Source organism: Camarhynchus parvulus, chromosome 2, assembly GCF_901933205.1.
Source record: "Camarhynchus parvulus chromosome 2, STF_HiC, whole genome shotgun sequence".
Classification (NCBI taxonomy): Eukaryota; Metazoa; Chordata; class Aves; order Passeriformes; family Thraupidae; genus Camarhynchus; species Camarhynchus parvulus.
Window position 1 is genome coordinate 95,966,622 of NC_044572.1, and position 24,099 is coordinate 95,990,720.

Consider the following 24,099-nt stretch of genomic DNA (forward strand, 5'->3'; position numbering starts at 1 on the left):
ATGGCTAGGTTTCCATGGCAAAACCAGAATATACATAGCTGACACACAGACCACCATATCCTCTACTATAAAGCAATAACACTAGAGCAGTTCAAAGAAAAGTTCTCCTGAGACTGTTTTAAGAGACACTAGGAAATTTAGTATATTTTTTCCACCACTGAAGTACACTCAGGAGAGGGCAAGACCAGTTTGACTCAATACATGCAGCCAAGAGTTATACCAAGAACTATGGTAGCAACTTTAGTGACATAAACTTCATAGGTCACAGAAAGGTCTGTGTTGGATGGAAACCCTGGAGATCATCTGGTCCACCTTGAATGCAGGCTCCTCAATTAGGTTACAAAAGGCCATGCCAAGCTAGGTCTTCAAGATTTCCAGTGTGGAAATACTGACCTCTCTGCTTAACCTGCTCTCACGTTTAGCTGTGCTAAACATCAGTTGGCTGTTCTTTTTTTATTCCTTATATCAAGCTGATTTCTCCTGAAGCAACCTCTGTCCATTGCCTCTTGTCCTTTCCCTGAGGATCCTTGAGAACACCTCAGCCACCCTATCAAAATTGGAAGGCTGTTATTAGATGCCCACAGGCCTTCTTTGCTCACTATTGCAAATCTTGTTCCTTCAGTCTTGCCTCAGATTCTCCAACCTCCAGCTTCCTCGCTGACACTCTCTGGAGATTTTTTCCTGTCTTGAATAGAGCAGTGAGGGGACCAGAATCAGGCACAATATTACAGGTCTGGCTCAATATGGAGAAGCCTTCCAGGCTGAGAGTCCTCATGCTGCTGCCCATCCTCCTCCCGAGGCTTTCCAGGACATGATTTGCTTCATTGCTGCCACACAGCTGCTCAGCTCACTGCCCAGTGGGATCCTCGGGGCCTTTGCAGCAGAGCTACACTCCAGACAATTAGTTCCCAGCCTCTTCTACTGCTTTAGTTATCAGGTTGCAGGTGCAGAACTTCTTGTTTAGCTTTCTAGAGGTCATAGAGCCTCCAGCCCTGGAGATACTCAAAACACAACTGGACATGGCCATAAGCAATGTGATCTGACTGACACTGCTTTGAGCAGGGGATTGAACTAGATGGGCTCCAGAGGTCCTGAATTGTTCTGTGGCCCAGTGACATTTTACATTTAGTTTTACATTATATATATAGTTTTTACATTATATATTTTTTTCTTCTCCAGCTGAAACATTTAAACATCACTCCCCTACCCAGTATTATTTTTTCCAAGAAAAAGGTTTAGTCTTCCAGCTTCTTTTAATACTTAATATAATGGGAATATATTCTATTTAAACAGCTGATTTGTAAGACCAGAGTGTCCCTTTTGCTGCAAAACTATACATACAAACTCAACTATTACTACGAATTTTCTGTACTAAACTGTACATGGCTCTCCATATAAGAACCACCACTAACAGGTCTTGGTGCTGCTTTGTGTTACAAATAAAGATTATCTTTAATTTTCCTACTGTCATTTCCTTCCTTGATACTTAGATTCAGCCACTGATGCCACTTTTGAGGAATTTAACACCACATGTTGACACTTTACCCGTGAATTTACACTTCAAATTAATACATTGTGACTTAAAGGTTTAGATGGATGAATGGATACAGGAAGGGACTCATAGGATCCCTTATGCATTTTAGGTCCATATTTGTAGGATTTCAAGGTCCTGTCAGCATGCTCCAATTGTAGATTTTTTTATTACATTGTTAAGGAAAGAAGATGTTATTGCCTTGATATAAACTTTGTAAAAAATGATTTTGTTTTATTTGTTTGTATGGTGCCCTTTGTTGTGCTCAGACTCTATTAACGGCTTTACTACCAGCACAGCTCCAATTATTCCTGCAATGTGCTTTCTGGTACACGGAATGCTTGCTTTGAACAACCATGTTGTTCAAATACTTCTATATTTTAAGAGGCATCTGATAATTACTGCAAATCTTTTAGTTTGGTGACAGAACTGTAGCTATTTTGCTAACAGTTATTCATTTAAATAGGGTTCATTTTAATTTCATTGGCTGAGTAATAGCAGCCTATGGAAGCAATGTCCTTCATAACCTTCCCATACCAGCCACATGATTTTGCTACAAGATATTACTTGAAAGTGGTGTAAACAAATATTTGAAGATAATTACATGTCAAAATGTGGAAAAACAAGGATATAATTTTCAGGAATATTTAGTTACCTCTGCTGTGGAAGACTTGGCAAAATAGGGATGTAAAACCACACAAAGTACATTTGGGCACCTCTTTCAACCTCAAAGAGCAAAGAATTACAAAAAATATTTGTTAAAATCCTAATTATTTGCAGATAAAAAATATATTATTCAAAACTGACATAGTCACACACATGCTCATTGGGCTCATTAGAAAATACTACACTGAGATCACTATTTTGAATTTTTTGAAAGAAGTTCTGGAAAAAAATTATTACCATACTTAATAAGGGGAGAAGAGGAAAAGGAAAAAGTGTTCTAACTCTGGGGTGGTTTTCAAAGCAAACAACATCTGTGAATGTGACCAGATCTTCATAAGGTATTCCTGTTTAGTTTTCATCAAATATGAATTTTTGAGTGAATTTAACTAGATGAGAAAATAAAGATTTATTGAGGAACTATAGATAACTAACTAATAGTAGAAGCAGAATGGTCAACAGAGCAAAACCAGGCAGGTTTTAATTTGAGATTGTGAAAACCAGACAGCATAACAATTATAGCAAGAAAAAAACCTAAAGAAGTGGAATACAAATATTCAAATTTATTGGCAAATCAAGTGTCTTAATATATCTTACCATAAAAAGCACAAGAATTAGGCCTAGCACTTACATTTTGGTGGCTGTTTACCTTTTCTTTAAGAACGCCTTTACAGCTGAGAAACCATGCATTATTATGAGAAATAGTAGTAACATGCCAGATTATAGAAGTCCATAAGGAAACTTGCACAACTTCTGCTTTGTAGTGAACATGAGCAACATAAGAATCTGAAACACTCCACAGCAAAACAGAACTCTTGGGCTAAACTAGAATAAAAGTAGGGTAGTTCACATATTTTAGCAATAAGAATCTTTATTTAGGCAACTTGGCAATGTCTAGAGAACATGAAGAAAAACAACAAACCAGAACAACCCAAAGGCAACTAAGTGAAACAATGAGAGAGAAGTTCTTATGATTAAGATTATTATAGTGCTACCATATATAAGTATTTTTAATTACATTTGAGAATTGTGGGAGCTGCACATATACGACTGTGGCAAAACTCAGTGGTTTTCGTAGTTATCAGGAATTCACTTATCCCGAATAAGCACCTCATGGTTTAAGGTCATCTCAGTTAGAGACCAGGAACTGTGCTGTAGAAGAATAAATATCTTATTGTTCCTGCATTCCATGTGTTACTGCACAAAGAGAACCTGTCCCCTCCTTCCTCTGACCAAACAGGACTCTCTGGGTATGTGTTTGTGCGCGTGTGCCCAGGAGACCTTAATGCCAAGAAGTGTTCAAGATGCTGCTGCAGCTGGTACAAGAACTTGCCATAAATCACTGGGATTGCATTCCACAAGTTTCTTCAGGACAATCAAATTATGAAATAAAATTGTAGGGTATCTACCATTGTGTGGCCCTGGTCACAAATTTAATCCAGTAAACTACAGTTAGAAGGCTACTGCTGTCCTTTTCCTTGATTATTATCTATTTTTGTGGACACATATTACATAATGTGCTTAACACCATCTGTCCCATACACATTTTTGACTATCAGAAGTTGTTGCTAAAATGTTTTGCAATTTATTTCCTTTTGCATTTGCAGATTTATATAAAGCACATAATAATCAAGCATAATGACAGGAAAAACAAATAACATAAATCTAAAAATCTTATCCTGCTTTAATCTTGCTAACTTAACACTCAAAACCTTGGAGATAGCTGTTGTTTACATAATCTTAACAGAACAATCTCTCATATTGGGGGGGATTAAATCAGTAAGTCTTGATCTCTATGCCAGATGTCAGCTATTTATTTATTTGAAGGGTAAGCACACTAACACTGACAGATTCAAGCTTGTCTTGCTCCAAGACAGCTATATCTTGTCAGGGACAGACCCAACCCCCAACATCTTCACTTCATGTGAAGGCCATTTAGGTTATAAGTGAAGAAGAAGCATGCATGAATGGAACTGGACATTTTACAAGGAATGGAAGAATCCTTATTTGTTGATTCTTATTTTGGTATTCATGGGCTACCATTAGTAATTCAGCAATATCATCCTTAAGTGGCATTTGGGCTCTTGAGTAACTCTGTTCCCTGTGTAGCTGGGCCTGAAGTACCCATGATCAGGTTTATAACACAAAGATATGTCTACAGAACTCCTCCTCGCGTACCCACACCAGAGCATGTCACTTTTCTCTACAGTAAACCCCAATGTGAAAGTGCTCATTTCTACGCTCTTTCTTGCACATTTGCTTCATGCTCTGGGGTCTTTGGCAAGGTTTTTGATCCTCATGGGTCAGAATCTATTCTGGTTAGTTGCTCTTCAAGCTCTACTCTGCTCTTTCTAATTCTGCTTTAACAATTAATTGGCCAACTGTGTAATGCTTTTTCTATTTCATTTGGATACAGTCCAAGTTTGGATGTTTGATCTCTCATTTCTAGTAATCTTCATGTTGATTTGCTACAATGTTCCCGAAAGCCACTCCTAATGGATTACAGGCACTGGTAGTGCCTGATCAGTATGTCTCCAAAGCATGAAAAATCCACTTTTTATATACTTTTTATCTTCTATTACAGAAGTAAGAAATCTTTTTTTTATTTTTGCTTTCCTTTAAATTGGTGAAGCCGTGGTGTCTGTTTTTGGTCTTTTCTGACAATGCAGGGGTGGCTACCAAGAGCATACCCACCCTTGGCATGGACGCAGAGGTATTGCTATTTTGTCCCCTCTTTGGAGGGAGCAATGGGAGTCAACACAGCTGTTCTGCACAACCTCCACAATGAGTGTTCAAGGGAAAACAGAACAGCAAAGCCGTAAACTTACCTGAGCAAGACTGCAATGGTCTAAATTTACAGTAATGAGAAGTTTTAATTTGATACCAGAAACTGCAAGGAACAGATGAGGTCACGTTTTGGTGAACAAATGTAATATGCACTGCTGCTGTTAGGAGGCACTTGTCTAGGACTAAGGTCATTACTGTTATTTAGAGTAAGAAAATTAGTAGAAAAAAACCCCAACACCAAAGCAATGCACAGCAGCAATTTACAGAATTATAGAACAGCAAATAGACCCATAAATAGTCTGGATACTTGGGAGGGGGTGGGGGGGTGGGGAAAGGAATCAATTTTCTTAAGAGGACAGCTTTTTTACTCATTAATGACTATTTATTTAGCATATGTAAACCAGAAAAATCTCTATTTTTAATTATCTTAGCTTTGTGTTACCAGTGCTGGGTTTTTTCCTTTGTTTAGCTCATTCTCTAAATCATATTGCCCAGTACACAAGTGTATTACATAAGTATAGGAAATACATATAGTCATCTTGGTAAATTATTTTTAAGAGGAATTTAATTTCAGCCTCATTTCAAGCTCAAACATGGAAAAGTGGAGACCTTAATGAGTTACTTATATTGGGGTAGTGTTTGTCCTGAATATTGATTTGAACACAGATAAATAAAAGATATTAATTTTTGACATATTCCCACTTGAGATGCAAAATTTTCCTCTATATCTCTGCATAAGAAAGCAAAAAAAATTTACACAATACCATCTAACTGCTACTCCTAGGCCTTCTCCCAGGGTAACCCAGACAGATATGAAAATCTGAAGGACAAGAGTTGCTAGAGAAACAGTGCAGTTTGAGTACCCCTCTACACCAATCTCTTCTAATATTTACAAAGAATTTGTATAGGGGAAAGGATCTCAGGGTTTATATGTATAGTCTTATATGAATATTAGCAAATAAACAGAGCCTTTTGTCCCTTTTTGCATGTGTCCTTTCATAAGGAGGCAGGTTTGCAACTTCTATTTTAATCTTTCTTTAAAAGTACTAAGTTTCAGTTCTTCAACATTTAATACTTTTTTCATTGAGGCTCAGTTTTCATAGTTAATCTTCAACTTTTTACACCATATACCCTCTTTATTTTTTGTGAATGAGAAAGGAAATGGAGAATTTCAAGGCAGGGTTAATAGTTTGCGCTGACTAAAGATAAATATGCATTTTGAACAACTTTAGAATATAATGAACCAACAAAGAGCTCTAGAAAAGAAAGAAAGAAAATCAGAGTGTTTTTGTCCAACACCAACAATCAAATAACTATATTTGATCCTGTAACAACCCTGCACTGTTCCCTCAATAGTCATGCTTGACTATTCACAACCCATGCACATCTACTTCACCACTATTTTATTTATCAGAATGGAGGCAAGTGAGGAGAATAATCACTATGAAATAATAAAATATCATTGGGAAAAAAATCAAGTCAGAGAATAAGATTCTGGGTTTCTATTTTGTGATAATATACCTTCAGAAATGATTTCACAGCTTTATTCAAAAAATGGATATAATCCAAGTGAAGAAATACAATTCCTCTTTCTCTGCAGTCAGAAACACATTATCCTTTTAAATAGGAAAGACTATTCATTTCTTTTTCTTTTCTTCCTATCCTCACAGAGGGGAAAAAGAGGGGGAAAAACAGATAGCAAAGAGTAACATCCCTCCTTTCCATTTGCAAATGGTGACTCTTCATCAATACTACAATATGCAGCTGCATTGGTATCAACATTATTTTCTTAGCTTAAACAATTCCTGCATTTCATATTATTTTTCTGCAATGATGACAGTTGAAAGGCAACATATAAAGTCTTTCTGAGTCCTTTAACACATTAAGTACGCTATAGGCATAACAGGCTCAAAAAAGAATGAAAACAGCACAAAAAACTTCCCCAAAGCCTTGCAGAAGAGCTGTGGCTGCATCAGAAGCCCACGCTTGAGCAGGATCCTGGCCTGTGGACACATGGAGAGAGGAGCTTATGCTGGAGATGGTTAGCTGTGAGGACTTATGTCCCAACAGGGGGACCCACGTTAGAGCAGTCTGGCTACTGGAACTTAAAGGCCAATTTGTAGTTTTATGGTAAAAACATCACACCTGCCTTTGAGAGATCTAGGATTACATTCACATTTTTTCACTTCTTGCTGCGTGGCCCGTGGTCCTCTTTGTGTTTCAACTTGACAGGTTTAATGGAATATCAAACATTGATGTGTCATATAGCTAACAGTGACTTGATAGAAGGCAATAGTACAAGCACAGATCCCCACCCTGCTTTAGTATTAGGCAGCATGAAGTCTACTGACAGACTTGTGGGGGCTGATAACAGTAACTTGTGGGATAGAAAGAACTCATGCTCAAATATCTTGTTTCCCATCACAGAAGTGCGAGTGATAGAAAAAGCAGGGAGTACCTCATTCAGCGAATCCTGACTTTTTACTGCAAGAAATCTTTTTGTTGACACAGCTTGTAAATCTTGAGTTCTGGGAAGAACCTTACACATTTGAAGAGTGTCACCATTACAATTGAGGCATTTAGCATTTTCAGAATTTGTGTAATACTTAGCTAAAAACTATTGATTAAACATTTGAATAGGCAGCCAATTTTACACATTTCCAAACTATGAGTGTTTAACTAAAAAAACATAATTCTGTTGCTTCAAATACATTGAGGGTTTTGTGATCATCTGGAAAAAAACCAGTGTGATATCTCACCTGCATCACTGAGACTTATGGATGTTTTACTCTGCTTTATTGCCAGGATTAGGTTTTCAGCAAGGCTTACAATGTACTGTTGCAAACCAGACATAGCAAGAACATACTCTTCCCAAGGAAGAGTGGTAAACAGGCAATGCTTCAGCTCACAAGAAAGGCATGACTTACCTTGTGGAAGTTCCTGAAATATGCTGCCTTCTCATCTGGAAATTTTTCTAGCCTCCTGGGTCCTTTACTTGAAGCCTTCTTGAAAACCAACCAACAACGCCTAAAAATCTGTGAACAAAATCAATGGATGCTATTAGTTTTTCTTTAAAGGTGGACAGTATTACAAATGCATTCAGTACAGAACTGACTTAGGAAGAAATTTTAAAATGACAGTGTTTTACTTTAAGAGTAAAATTTGCACTTCAAAGAGAAGCTGATTAATGATAATCCTCTAAACTATATTATGCAAGTAAGAGATTAGATATCAATCTCGTTTTATAATCTATGACAGCAGTTTACTTCATTCTTCTCTCCAGTACTTGGACAGCTCTATAAACAATACCATATGCAATTTTATGTTATTAATTCAAGGATGTAAGGATTCAAAAAAAGCCTCAAACCCAATACTACTCAATGATTCCACTGGCCATATGTGAAGAGCCTTAATTCAGTACAAATTCTAAAAAATTTAATGACACAGCACAAGAAATACAGTACTGTTAAATTTGGACCTACCATACCTCCCATTACCAAAAAAACCTAAGTAATTAAAAAACCCAAGGAAATTAGAGCAGGAAGAGTTTTCCCCTCAGTCTGCTGTCTAAACTGAATACAAGCAGAAAATGTAGTGTCATTAAAATAACTAGGCTTAATTAACCACATTATGACATAATACTACTGACACTATCCTATTGCCACTATCTAAGATGAATGTTATCAGTCAAAGTAAGTGAATTCTTTTAAAACACTACCATTGGGCTACAGTATCAATATGTTTAATTATGAAGACTTTTAGAAGAATCCATGGTATACAATTAAATTCTCTTCAGTATATGTATTGCAAAGTGTAGAACTTCCAGGCTTTTTCTACTAAGGTTGTAAAGTGGCAACTGTACAACTGTACTTTCTATCTCAGAAATTACTTCACCTGTCCTGAGGGAAAGCAAAGACAATATCGTATTTCCTGAAAAAAATGGCATTACACTTTGGGACGTCATAAACCATCTTTATTAGATAGTACTTTCTTCAAATAACATCTTGGCAGTGTTGCAACTTGACTTTACCAAAACTACAGCACTTCTCCCACAGTTATTCCTTGATTAAACATATTAGCTCAACACAATTTTGTGGTGTGAAAAGCTCCACACACAAAGATGTAGAATATTCACACTATTTTGACCTTACTAAAAAACAACAGTACCAACTGTCTGAAAGGGACATATTTATTTATTTAATAAAAGCATCATTTTTAATAATACTTCTGGCTCTTCTGGGATCCTGGGTGTTTTTTAGTCTGTGTAGTTTCAGTTCATTTCTCTTCTTCTGAGGAAAGTCTTTTCCTAGGAAGTGCGTTATCAAGGTGAACACAACTATCTTAATTTCAAATGTTTTCTTGATTTCCTAATTTTCATTATATGCTTTTAATGTCTTACACTCCTCAAAAAATTCTCTTTAGAAAAGCCAGACCAACTCATGTCATCATCTTGGTGGTGGGTTTTAGCATAGACATGGAATCTGCGTTTTGCAGATGACCTGAATTTTTGACAGCTGGTGACAATGAAACTGATAATTTGTGTTGGTAAACAGAAGGTTTTCAAAGGTTGGTGGAGGGTTTTGTTTGTTTGTTTGTTTTTTCTTTGTTTGTTTGTGGTTTTTAAAATATATTTTTATATGCATATATATGGGAGAGTCATATTTTGTTGCAATGAGAAGTATCAGTTAGATCCAGTACATTAGAAACATTCCTAAAAAAAAGGCAAACTATACATCCTAGTCATGGAGTCAGACCTCTCCCTATGAGGATGAAAACATTTTCTAGATCAAAGTTCATCTAATGCATACTCCAAAGCACTTCCTTTAGTGACAAATGAGCAGGTTCAGACAAATGATGGCTTCAGTCTTTTTTTCACTGGATATCAATTTCGGACAGTGTGAAAGTGAGTTTGAGGTTTTGCAGATAAGCTGATGAAATTCTAGAGGAAGGGTTTGACCTCCTTATTGCTGGGAGCTACTATCAAATACCAGGGCTTGATGCTAGTTATCTTTAAGGATGCTCATCAGCCTTCTCACACATTTCAGAACCGAGATGTATTCAAAGGCTTCAGCACACAGACTGCAAGAATGAACAGCCCTTGCTTTTAGAGAACATTGAATAGCAAGAGAAGAGAAACATAAGTTTGTCCTTTAGATAGCAACTGCTTCAATTTATTGGCATCTGTTTTTTCCAGACCTTTAAGAAGAGGAGAGATCTGAAGAATGAAAAGGCCCAAAGAGGACTCCTGATACTCTATGTACTTATGCCAAGATACATCCTTGCATTTGGATTTTATTTTTTGCAACCTAATTTTAAAACTGGTATAAACATGTACAATTCCATTGCATTTCAGCAGCATTTTACCTTATTATGCCAACAGACACTTTGTATCTTAGTGCTTGAAAAAGCATTAGCATATGAATTTACCTATAAATATGAATAAATAGGTGCAGATGTGAGCACACAGCAAACAAACATTTGCCTTTCATAAGGCACCTCATTGTTATACAGAAGCCTACTCAATTATTCACGAACTGTGAGATACTCTTTTATCCCTGGCCTACTTTAGGATGCCATTGGCTGTAATCAAAACTTCTGAAAGACTTCTAAAGTCCTCAGATAATTGGGGAAGCCATTGTGAGAGAAATCAGCATCAGCCCTTCCAGAACTGAGAGAATTAGAACCACTGGCTGTGTTGTCTCCATAATATTTAGAATTTCCTGTGAGACTGTTTTCCACAAGTGCTTAGTTGAAGAAATGCCAAATATTTGATCATTTAATCAGGGTTACATCCTCGGATGAGTACTCAACTGTTCAACAAATATGATTTTAAAATTTTGTATCAAGGGCAAACAACACAAAGTCTACCCCACGCCGTTGCATTTCTTACTGAAGAAATTCAGGAAGATGGCATTAAGTACATGCTGGGTTTAGGTTTTCTTTTATTATTGAATCAATTAGAAAAATCTTGTTCATTACAATCTTGAGAAGGATTCTATTGAAATTACCTGCAGAGCCTTAGGCATAGCTGAACCTCTTTAAAGAACATCCTTCCTATCTCAGTTTTACAAGATGGGCAAAGCACAAAAAAAATATTCTTCCAGATTCTATTGCCCAGGATGTTGTGCAATTATGTATCAGTAAGCCATGGCAATAACTCAGCACACTTGTGGTCTGGTGAGAATTGATTAGGTTGCCCCTTGTGATAGCACATGGGAATGATTTTGATTACAATGTACAAGCTCGAGGGGGAGAGGAGCCTCTTTCCTCAAGATGGATCCTGAGCAGCCTCATCTTGTTACTGAGAGGATTCCAGAACCTGGAACAATATTACCTTATCACGCCCCCATCAAATGATTTCTGAAATCTTTCCAGTTAGAAATTTGACTTCTAATGCTGATATATTTCTATTAATCTTCAGAGATCCTTTCTTTAATATTCTACTCGGAACACTGCAACAGATCAATTAATTAGGAAATCTCTGCATAATCTTATTTTGATACTTTTTCTTCTGCTTAATATAGTACACTGCTCAGCTCACATTTCCAGCATGATCATATTTTTTAATATTCTTGACTAATAGATGCAAAAATTTGGCCTCTGAATGGGCCATTACTTTTCATGATCTCGTCATACAATTCTGGTTTATTGTTGCCACGGCTGTTCATAACAAATCCATTAAAATACATATTGCAGGAAATCCACTGGCTAGATATTTTGCAGAAAGAAGGAAATATTTTCCTCTTTTCTAAAATAATTTAAAATAATTGGTTTATAGTAGAAATGTTATGTATGATTTTCCATTTTCCAGATATTTCCAAGGCTTTTTCCTAGACATTTGCAATAAATGCTTTTGAGATTCACATTTCTTTTTATCCACAGCTGTAGCAAATAAAGCTTTCCCAGTCATCACTAATATTTAGAGAAGGGACTTTTATTGACAACTTTCTACACATTACTCCAGAAATTTCACACTCAAACAACCCAACAGAAAACAGAAACAACAAAAAAATCCCCCATGCTTTTTTTTTAAAATAAAGTTACAACACCATAAGCTTTTTTTCCAAATCACTTTAGATGCTCTGAAATCTCCCTGCACCTATCCAAAGGACAGAACAAATGGCAGTTTTCTTGGGTATATTGGAAAACCATCTAATTTTCTGCCACTAGCTGTAGAAACATTTGTCTCTTGAGAGAAACAGCAATGAGTCAGCTCCTAATTACTAACAGAAACCATCACTGACCAGGACAGGCACTGAAGCATCACTCATGGAGCTTTTTGCTAGCATAACCTATCAAATTTTCTCCCAGGAAGACAACAACATAATAATATTCCGTTCAGCATTTACATCTCATTATCTGCAGGAAGGGCTAGTTGATTTCTCATCCCTGACTTGCCATGTGCATTCTCTCCTGTTTGACAAGACAGCATCTGCAGGATATGCATTAAAAACACTAAAATATGAATGTGTTCAGGTTTACCTCACTAGTTATCTCCATTAAAAATGAATATTTCTATGGGGTATGTGAGGGAAATGCAGTTTGCTGTGAGATTAAAAAATGTAGTCACAACTTAAAAATATGGCATTCATAATGAGAAAAATAAAAATAGTTGTCACAGTAAAGTAATATTTAATCACTGTTTTGACACCCACCATTTTTTGATTCTGTGCATAATTTGGCTAAGGGAGAAGAGACAAGAGGTGACACCTTACTGCTTCAGTAAAACTACACTTGTCACACATTCAAGTAAAACTTAGGAGAAATTGAAACAGTTATTTTCTATAAAAAGGCCCAGGAGGAAAATGGGGATCTATAGCTCAGCCCAAAGAACAAGTTACAGGATCTAAACTATTGCTGGATCAATTCAACAAAAAAAAAAAAAAAAGCCTGAGCTACAAACCAAAACAGCTTATGGTTGCAATCCACTTAGCTGAGCTACCAACATTTGACCAGCTCTGATTTTGCTGTCTACCTTTTTTACAATAGAAATCAAATACAGTTCCCACTGCACTAATTGGGTGCATTTTGGGTGGCAAATTTGGATTCCTATGAAGACGCAAGAGAGGCGGAGCACCGCTGCACAGCACTGAGCTCCCAGATTAGCACAGAGGGTGCAGAGTGGCAGGGAATTGAGGCCAGCTCCTGCTCTTTACCACACTGCTGGGAACTCACCTTTCTCCCAGCAGCAGGGCAGAGATACACCACAGCCATCTGATTTCCAGCACCCAGACAGGAGAGGCCAAATGAATCCATAGCTGTGCTCAGAAGCAAGAGCTTACCTGCTCCTGTCAGCAGCTCTGGGATGTAGGGCTGGGAATTTACCACAAGATACAATAAGCCTGGGTAGTTTCAATTTTTAGTTTCAATTTTCTTTTTAATTGAGTCTAACTTTCCACCTCCTCTTGCCTACTTCAACATATTTTCTTCAAATGTTACCAAACTATCTACCACAAAGCAACCACAATAAAAGCAAAGCTGTTTAAGCTGTCAAGTCAGGATTAAAGAAATCCCACAAATATACACCAGAAAAAAAGACTAGTAGTGTTTCCAATGAGAAATACTGTCTGAAAGTATGGTGTGAATGCTATCCAGCAGGGAAACATTCCTCATATATGATAACCTTGCATATACCCTTGAGCTTCATTTCATCATCCAAATTACAGAGAAAGGTTAAACTTCTAGTTTACAGAGCTTGGGGCATGACCTTCTGCAACAACACAAGTAGGTGTTAGATAATTTTAGTATCATAATTCAAATCCTAAAATTCCTGATAGCATTTTTTTTATTACTAATATTTTGCACATTGCAAATCTGCTGGCATTTAAAGTTAGGAATTGAAGAAATAAAGAAACATCTGCTACAAACTGTTTCATCTAAGATTAGATCAATCCTTGTGGGCTTGATTGCAGTCTGACAATTAGGATGGTTAGAGAGAGATGATTAGGGACAATTCACCCAGTTATAGTATACACACGTCATCTTTTTGCTGCCATAACATGCCATTATAGATTCATATAGATGCTTATAATATACTATAATTTATGGTGTTATAGTCACAGGCTATACATGTAATCCATAAAAGGATTTATTTTATTATTAGGCATTTATGTGAAATCAAAGTATATCATAGCAATTTTCCAACTATTCCTCCACTAGCTAAACTACTCTGTTCATCATGCAAACACTTTAGTTATGGAATATGAAGGCTTTTTATTTTAATGTGTTGAAAAGAGAGCAGAGGATACATATCTGAACAGACCTGCACCTTGTATTCCTGTGAAAAATGTTAAATGACTCCATCAATCCTTAAGCACCCCTAGCTTAAAGCCTCACCACTGTTGCTTTGTTCTGAAGTACCATCAGGGCAATTCAAGGGCAGAAGGACAGCCTACACAAATAACACACTCTGACTCCACAGCAGTCTGCAGGTCAGCAGAATTTATAACTTACATCTGAATTGATCTTATGGTTACTTAAAAAAATCAGTTCTAGTAGCCATTTCTTTTGGCTTTCTGCATCTCGGACTCAGTTTTGGCAAGACTAACTGCAGTGATCCTTTTGGAGGAACACTAATACTGCTCACTTCATGTCTGGCCTCAGAGTCGATGACAAAAAAATGTCCTCAAAACCAGAAGAAAAAATTTGGTTTCAAGAGTTGTAGCACACATCCAGCAGAAAAATCCCAGAGCTTGCAATATTTTTTTGAGAAATTATTATGCTCAAGAAATGTCAAGCATTTCACTGAGCTTAAACTGAATGTGCAGCACCTGCTTAGGAATAATTATGTACCCATGTATGTTGATATCTCCTCCTACATGTACTTTTCTCAATGTAATCAGAAAAAAATACCAGCAAAGAAAGCTATAGTTTTGCAATATTTTGCAATATTTTAATATTAAATTTGAGAAAGTTCTCAAACTGAACTGGAACCTTACTCAACTCATCTGAAGGGCTTTTTTTTTAGTGCAAATCTCGCTTTTTAAAAAATGTTTTAATGTTTTACCTAATATACTGCAATGCAAAGTAATATTTAGAGAAGAAAACTAGGATTCCTTTATTTTTACTACTATAAATACATATACAAATAATAGAAATATCACTATCTTTCTTCCGCTGATGAGCTTATTAAGCTGAAACATGGTAGCTTTTTCACATATTTTGTAGACAGTCATCACTTCTTGAAAAAATTAAAGGTATTTATTGTACCACCAAGGGAACATAATGCTGAGAAGCAAACAAGTTATTGAGATAGAATTCTTATTTATGTCTCTTGAAAATAAAATTCAGACTATTACACACAAATTGAAATAACACACACTGAAAGATGGTATCGATCACCTCAGATCCTCAGTACTTTACGTTAGGAAGGAGGGGATTTGTGAAAGTAAGTGTTAAAAAATCAAACACGAGCAACTGAGTACCTTAAAATGAAGCAGAGCTCCAGAATAAAACAGTAATCACAGACATCCGTTCTATACTATCAAGGGGAAAAAACTCAAATAATTTTTACAGCTCTAGTTTAGAGGGTTACAAGCTCAAATTTATCTTCAGAATCTAAAATTATTCCTCAGGTTTACATCAGCTAGGTTTTCTAACACATCAAGGAATTGTAGAGCAGTTTGGGTTGGAAGGGACCTTAAAGATCATCTAGTTCCAACCCACTCCTCACACACACCCCATGTGGGGCAGGGACCCTTCCAACTAGACAAGCTTACACCCCATGTGGGGCAGGGACCCCTCCAACTAGACCAGCTTTCTCAAAGCACTGTCCAACCTGGCATTGAACACTTCCAAGGATGGGGCACCCACAACATTTCTGTCATCGTGCCTCACCATCCTCACAATAAAGAATTTCTTCCTAATATCAAATCTAAATCTACTCTCAGTTTAAAGCCACTCCCCCTTGTCTTATCATTGCATGTCCTTGTAAGAAGTCCTGCTCCATCTCTCTTGAAGGCCCTCTTGACCTCTTTAGGTACTGGAAGGTTCTCTAAGAGTCTCCCCAGAACCATCTCTCCTTCAGGCTGAATAACCTGAACTCACAGTCTGTCTTCATAGGAGGGCACTCCAGCCCTCTGATCATTTATCTTTTCTCTACATTATTGCAGAGAAATTCTGCAATAACTTAGCAAAGGCATCAAAGTGCTCAGGATGCTGTTGTTTTGACTGGTAAAATAAGTAAAAAGCTTGCTTTGCATGGGATTTAACATAGCTGAGCACAGCACTAAGTCTAAAGCATTTTTTGTAAAGAAAAAACAATGAGAGCTGACTGTAAGCACCATTGTATATTTATGTAGGAGTATAATTTCTAACAGCAATTGATCCTCAGAGAAGAATAGAAAAGTTAGAGCCTTTTATTCTTTGGCACATTTTGTCATTTCAGCATATATTTAGAAAACCTTGCAAACACAGCCTCACTGATCTAAATGGGTGAAAGCTCACTGTAATCTGTGACTCTATTAAATGCCTGGTCACTCCCCCTGGCACACAGGCATGCATGAAGTGTGTGCATCATGTTTATACAGGGAGACTAAAAAATATACAAATTCCAGTGTAGAAGAAAAGCTCTTCAAACATATTTTGATACACTGTACCACAGAACAGGAACATATTTTAAAAACGGCATTTATCTATGGCATATTCAATACACCTCTGAAATACCAGGTTGCATGACTCAGTTGTGTTGGTTTCCTACAAACCAAATTCATCCTTTTTTTTTTCTTTTTTTTTTTTTTAATGTAGTTAGATATTCCACTTTGAATCTGCTTTAACTACTGTGACATGGCCACTAGATTTTATGGAGAAATTAATCTTAGATAGAAAATAAGGTGTTCTGCAAAATGAAGGCTGTAGCAGGGTTTGAGCAAGACCATACAAATAGAAATGTTCAAGAGGATGTTTAATTCCAGTGCTGTTTTTCTGGCATTTGATCACCTGCATTACTGTAACCTATAGGTTACATCTCCTCCTGACAAAGAATCATAGTTGTAAGAGATGCTGTCATGGCCCAAAGACCTTCGTTGCTTCTTATGTTTAAATTAACTGAAGGGGAGGAAGATGAATTAACTGCTTGTGGTAAGTGGAAATAGTTAAAAGCTCTGAGTTAGCAAGAATACTCTGTGACAGAAATTAAATGGATACTAAAATGGAGTCATTCACTGAAATTTCCTGCGATATTCATGCACAGAATTACCTTGAAGTAAAAAACAAAGCAAAACAAACAAACAGAAATCAAACCAAACACCCAACAAAACCCCAACCAGGACTTGTTCTGGGTGTTGTAATTTTCAGACAAATGCAAACATAAAGATATGTATTTCAAACTTTGCTTGATTTCTATAAGTGATTGCTTTCTGCCACTCTTGTGCTACGTATTTCCAGAAAATCTCTGCTTAAAGATGTTACCAGTCTGCTTTTACAAAGCATCAATACTGTAATGAATAAAGACATAATCCAAAGCGAGAAAAGGACGAGAAAACAAATGCTTTTACATACAACTAAGAGGATTTGGAAGAAAAAGCTATAGCCCTTAGCTCTTGTAAATACCAACACCAGTTCTGTTCAGCTTTTGTGGCAACAGCAAATTTTTAACAGATAAAGACAGCTTTTACTCAATGAAAAATAGCATGAAATAGCTTCCCTCAGAACACAAATGCAGCTGGTATGTTACATTCCCTGACAGCATGTCCTGTGGGGAAATAGCTACTACAGGGGATTAGGAACCACGTTCTTATGACTCCAGGGAAATAAAGCAGAAGAAAAGTAGATGATTTCTAAACCCAAACTTCCTAAGTCCAAAAGACCACTCTGAATTCTCTGCTGTAATTCCCTGTAACTGTGATGGGTCTCCAAATAATCTGCCCTGAATAGTTTGAGAGATTCACCCAAAATGCATTCAGGTGAATGCACAAAACCCACGCTTTAGTGTGCTTTGGCTGAGACCCAAACTGGTAACACTCAAGGTCTCATAGACCAAATATGAATTTCTTTGTTAAAGGAGTTATGGTCATCCCACTAAGCTAATATTTTTTATCTAAGAGGAAAAAACCCTCTCAAAACAAGTTTCCCATATCTCCTCCTACTTTCACTGATTATCACCAGCATTCCAGAACTTGCAGGAGATAAGACTGTCCTTCTACAACTATTTGCCATGGGCAGAAGAAAATTATTAGTCTACCCCACTGATGCTATTTATTTTTATAGTCTCATCAGCCGCTTAGAAATAGAAAGCACATTGATTTTCTGTGCTCTGGGGACCACCTGAGGGCATGAGTGGCTGGAAGGAGAGAAAAAAAAAGTTGTAGCATTTCTGGTCAAATTTAACAGAGTATAAACATCTAGAATGTTGGTTCAAGAGTACCTAACACAAGTACCTTCTCTCACTTGCAGTATTAGAAGTGCATATAGGACAAGCGCAGAAGGCTGTGTTGCTCCCTTCTCACTTCCTGACACTGCTGAGATGGACTCAGATGTAAGATGTGAAGCTGTAATGTGCAGTCTAGAAGAGAAGCAGGGTGGTAATGCTATGTGCTTACTAGTGTTAATTCTACCAGAAGCAACATCTGGTTTTGCAGTAATAATTTCTATCTTAGTTGTGAAATCCTAGTCAGAGTTTAGGACTGAAAACATAGGTAGCTGGTTACAGATACAGCTTTATTATATAGTGACAGTAGTGAGCCAACTCCCAAACCACAGCAAGTCAGCTTCTTGTTAAGCAACCTTTCCATGTGAAAAGTCAGCAGAAAACTATGGTTACAATATAAAATATGCAGATTTTATGGAAAATACCCAGTAGGTTTAATAGAATGATTACCTTTATTAATAACCACTCTGAGTAAGAACATGCTATGAATCACGAACTACAAAAAATTTGCCAAATTCTGTATGATACAGAATTCTCTAAATTGAGATACTGTGAGAGAATGGACTAACAACTCTATTATATTTTTTAGTATTAGAACACCTAAAGAAGCAAAGTATTATGACTGACCCTTAGCATATTCAGGAATTTATGTCTATGGTTGCTTTTGAATAGGTCACCACAGTTGCTGTTTTACACATCAAGCGTCCACAGAAAGTGCACCTTCTTGACTGATTTTATTCAGAACAAAGTCATGGTGAGAACTCCCACATGTTTTTTAATGCCTTAGAATTAAAGTTTCTGATTTGAAGGTGGAGTAGGGAGGGGAGACAAGGAAGTTTTCAGTCTAAAATTGAATAAAAGCATTGAAAATCTCAGTCATCCTCACTGAACAATTCAGAGTTTGAGAGGTATTTTATATTAGGTATATATTTACATTATCTATATATCAGATAATACATGCTGACAGCAGCAGATAAATTCTGTCTCTGCATGTTAATCAACACATACTAGGGCCATTCCCCAAAAGATGTATATCATAAATAGGTTTCTAAAATCACAGTTATATTTCCGTATCTCAGAAATTAATCCAAGCAACTCTTCGTATGTGATCATTAAAACTCTTGCCTCGACACAGACAGGTCTAAGTCCAGCACTGCAGAGCAGCAATTGCTACACATTCTTTTTGCTTTAAAGTGTGCACTTAAATGACCCTTGCATACGAACCAAGAGAGAGTTAGGTAAGAGTTGGGCATAGATGTATGAGAGAAAATGTGCAAGTCACTGAGCCCTGCCTCCTCTGCAGAGAGCCATGCAATAGGTGCTACTCCTGTACTCATCACACAATTTATATCTAAGGAGGTATTTGAAGTGTGACAGTTTTTCTTCTTGTCCTTATGGTACTGGCTCACTAGGATAGAAATAATTTCCTTTCTGAGGAGTCACAGGGAGAGAAAATGCCAGACATTTCACATTCATGGTTCTTTTTCATAGGTGCTCAGTAGTTAATACATAGCCACCATGCTTTGGAGAGAGTTTTTGTTGTTAATTGTGATTTAATTTATGAGTCTTGCCCCAGAGCAAATTCTAATTGTTGCAGCTAACATCTGCATGAACGGATTATTGCCTTTTACTCCACATCACTTGTTATAGTACATTACTGGCTTTTGTACTTTTAACATGTAAGGAATCTATCAGCAGAGAGCTGTTCAGGTGAAGACATGTTAGATCAATGCAGCATTCACCAGTGAGCTCACAACATCAAGTCACAGCAAGACAGCCACTGCGACACTCAGCAGCTGAGGATGCTGCACTATCTTACTTTTTGATGGCAGAGGCTTTTGTTTTATTTTTCTTTAGGAGGATCTAGCTCTACTCCTCTCAGCACACAATATGTAATTCTTCCTTTGCCTCATCTACCTTTCAAATTAACAAGTCCCTGGTTCCTACTGTTTTCCCTATGGTCTCCTTAAGTCTGCCCTGCTGGACATTTAAATATCTTTCAATAATCGCTTCAAATTAGTTCAGTCTTGGTTTATGATAGATTTAAATCCTAAGACTTCATAAATTAATAAAATATTACATAAACAGAGAAGGCTTATAATTGGAAGATCAGCCCTATTTACAGTGATTTTTCTAAATTGTTCACAGAATTCTACCTCTCTCTATGGTTACGTTTCTGCTGCTATTTCTATTGTTGCATACAACAGGAATTCCTTTCTTCTATGAACTGTCCCCATTCTTTTATTATTAGCAACACAGCAACCGAAGAATATTATTAGCATTAATAATTGTCTCACAGGATATGTTCCACCAGATACACTGTGCAATGCCATAGAAGAGTCTGTCTGATTCTTACTACATACACTGCTGAAGTTTCCTATTCTTAGTCGTTATCAAACATGATCCTACAGTACTTGATTTAGTGTAATGTGCTTTAAAATATTTTGTAGATCTTTTTGATGCTCCTATCCTTGTTTCTGAAGGCTGAAGAAAATAAAATGTAGTTTTCAATGGTACAAGCATTGGAAGACAGGAGGTCTATGGGGGTTTTCATTATTTCAAAATTTGGTCTTTGTGGAAAGTAATAGCAGAGTTCACTACATGGTTTTCATATCTTATTTATATGAAACTTTTCTAGACATCTTTTGCAGATGAAGGGCTTGCTCAAAAGGGACTGAGACCAATATTCCCACTTACCACAGGCAGAAACCAGAAGAAAAGAGAACGGTCTATTTCACAAAACTGAGCCAAGCTTGGCTTCAAAGTACTGTCATTAAGTTGGGTGGTCAGAATTACTCTTAACAGGTCTACATAAATAAATAAAGTCTTTAAGTCCATTCCAATTAAAATTGAAGCTACATAATTCCACCTAGGACTAACTAAATAATTTTGCCTAGGACTAACTAGAATATTTTTAATTGGTTAAGATAATGGTTTCTTTGTCCAGCACAAACTTTGGACCATGTTCTCAGCTTTGTTTTGAGAGTCTTACTGCTTACTTACAATGGGATTACTTTAAAAGAGAAGTTATAAGTTCTCTTCCTTTCCCCCATGCCTACAAACAGAAAAGAATAGTTTAATTTATTGAAGTATAAGTCTTTGATGGTTTTTTCTGGAAAAGCAAGTCAAAATATAAAAATAAAAATCCCTCAGTGACCATAAGCTAATTCAGTAACACAATACAACTGATATTTAATTCCTGTAAGGTTGAGCATGTTGTGTCTTTCTACTTGTCACTGATCTTTTTTAACAACACTACACCACTTCTTCTGAGATTCAAGTCAATTATATAAGTGGGTGTTTGTTCTAAAAATACACCTAAGATTAAATGTCTCAATGTGTGCGTCTATACCTTTATAAACACCTTTATACCTTTATACATAAGTTTACTGGGGGGAATGTACATCCTAAAAATGAAAGTACAGTAGAAGTCAAAATTCAAATAATTTAACTCATTTATAGGCACTTCAAGAGGAAAATTAAATAGCACAGAGAATTTAAATGAAGTATTTGTTATTAAAAAACATAAGGACTTGCAAGCATTGCTGGCTGAAGTTCCTAATTTCTAGAGCAGTGCTCCCCAATTCTGCTACAGGTGATTAGGATTTCTTAGAACTGTCATATGAGATGGTGCATGTGTTTTAAGAGAGTGCTTACATTAAGAAATCTATTTTAGTATCCTTTTCATTACTGCTGCAGAGAATTCCTGCAAACTGTGAACAGCAAAACTTCATGTGATGGCTGAGATTATTTTAAAATCACATACCAGTAGTCAACAGTCCCACTCTGAGGTGTTGGACTAGCTGACCTCCATGATTCTATGAATAAGTGAATTAAATATGACTAAATTCAACATAAATGCTCAAATTTTCTCTTAGAGTTATCATTTTCTTTGCAAGGAATTTCTGTGAGGAAAAAAACCCTGGAGATCTCTTTCTCTAAGTACACAGCCTTTTTCTTCTCAGTTCTGCCCTCCGTTATTTTTAAAACTGGAATTCAATGAGCTAAAGCAAAATTGGTCCACAGAGCCTACAAGAGGTTTTTCCACTAATACACCCTGAAAGCATGGTTCTCAAGCAAAGGCAATTGTCTATCAAGGACTACTTCTGAAACTCTAGAACGCATTAATACAGTGTGTTTTTCCCTTAATTTTCTCTTTTCACTTCCTTAGTTGTCTCTTCCCATTTCCCCTCCCCATTTTTTATGTTGCCATATAAAAGCAATATAAACTTTTCGTCATATTTTTGAAAAAGTAATTTAGGATGAGAGCTCTTTCTCCTCCCCAGCTGAAACTCAACTTTCTCCCTTCCAAATAAAGGATTTCCTAAAAAGCTGATGTATTGTTAACTTTAGTGAAAACAATGGTCTTTTAACAATGGTTTTGGCCCACTATATAGAGGCAAAATATGATTACAATGTCTCAGGGTTAAGGTTCAGTAATTCCTAGAGAAAAGTTTAGTGTTGCTTTGTCTAGAGTAAGAATATGAATTTTCTTTTAATCCATCAGGCTTTATGCCTCTGAGTTGCATAATCCTCTGCCCTCATCTCTTCAGTCGAAACATAGCACAGATCAAAACATTCATGCAGATGTCAGGCTCTGAACAAAAGCTGAATAGAAATTAGACTGCAAACACTGGAATGGTGGCTTCCATTCTCCTGAAATTATGAAGGAACAGAAACAGCCCTGTATCTGAGCTCAAACTATTGTAAAAATGTGTGCTTTTACTTTCCGGTACACAATGTACTCTTTGTTCACAAGTTTTTGAAGTTTTGATCATGTCATCAAAACATTTGTACCATGAAGTTTTTGGGGAAGTCCAGAATTCGTACCTTTTACTACCAGTCTAGGATAACCAGTATCCTGCACAGATTAAGTATGGCAATTTTCTTAAATTTTAGAGAAGAAATACTATATGGCCAACATATGAGATCTTAAATTAAGGTGGGTTTTTTTCTGTAATGGCACCTGGCTCCTCTTTTCCATATCAGGTTTTAAGTCCTGCCACTGCTGGAGCAGTGGTTTTGATGGCAGCATCCATCACAAAATCATATCACAACCTAGGCTAGAGGGACCACAGGCTCAAATCAACTGCTTTCTGACAATTTCAAAAACATATTTAACACCTTGCAATCTACAAGGGACATTGTTGAAATTTCATTGATCTTAAAATCTTCTTCTGTTATACTTTACACATTTTCATTACCAATCCAGGAGTCCTAAGGGTCTGAGACTGGTGTAATTCCACAGATGTAAATTACTGCTCAAATGAAAAACGGAATTTACTACTAAGCATTCCAAAAATCTGATTTTCTGCACATCATCTGCAATTAATGATAGCTGAATGAACAGGGCAAACACTTCTTTGTGATGACACCTGGGATGAATAACTAGAATTTATGTCTTTCAATTCTTATCTAGACAACTACAAGTACTGCTGAAGACAGGCAGAACAAGTTGCTTCAATCTATTGACATGTAGTCAGATACACCAGAAGCAATAAAAAAATTCCAAAAAAATCAATTTTCAAATCCCAATAGTAGATTCCTTGAAAAAATATGATAGTGGTAAATATATAAATAAAGTGAAATTTACTATCCTTCTTGTCATGTTACCTTGCTTCTTTTCTCTTGCTGTGGTATTCACCACACCCCAGGGAAGCAACTATTCACTACTAAATACAAACTCAAAAAAAAAAAAAAAATTGATTTCTGAGAATTGGAAGAAAAGGAGAAATAAATTTCTCTCTCATGT

The 24,099-nt window shown here is 36.6% G+C and overlaps 1 protein-coding gene across 1 annotated transcript in view; it reads right to left on the minus strand.

The window, feature by feature from the left end:
* DOK6 (docking protein 6) overlaps positions 1–24,099 on the minus strand; it is a 238,449-nt gene that overhangs the window by 140,325 nt on the left and 74,025 nt on the right. The window contains exon 2 of the mRNA XM_030971505.1: positions 7,909–8,016. Within this exon, the coding sequence (XP_030827365.1) occupies positions 7,909–8,016 (108 nt within the window). The remainder of the gene's footprint in view (positions 1–7,908; positions 8,017–24,099) is intronic.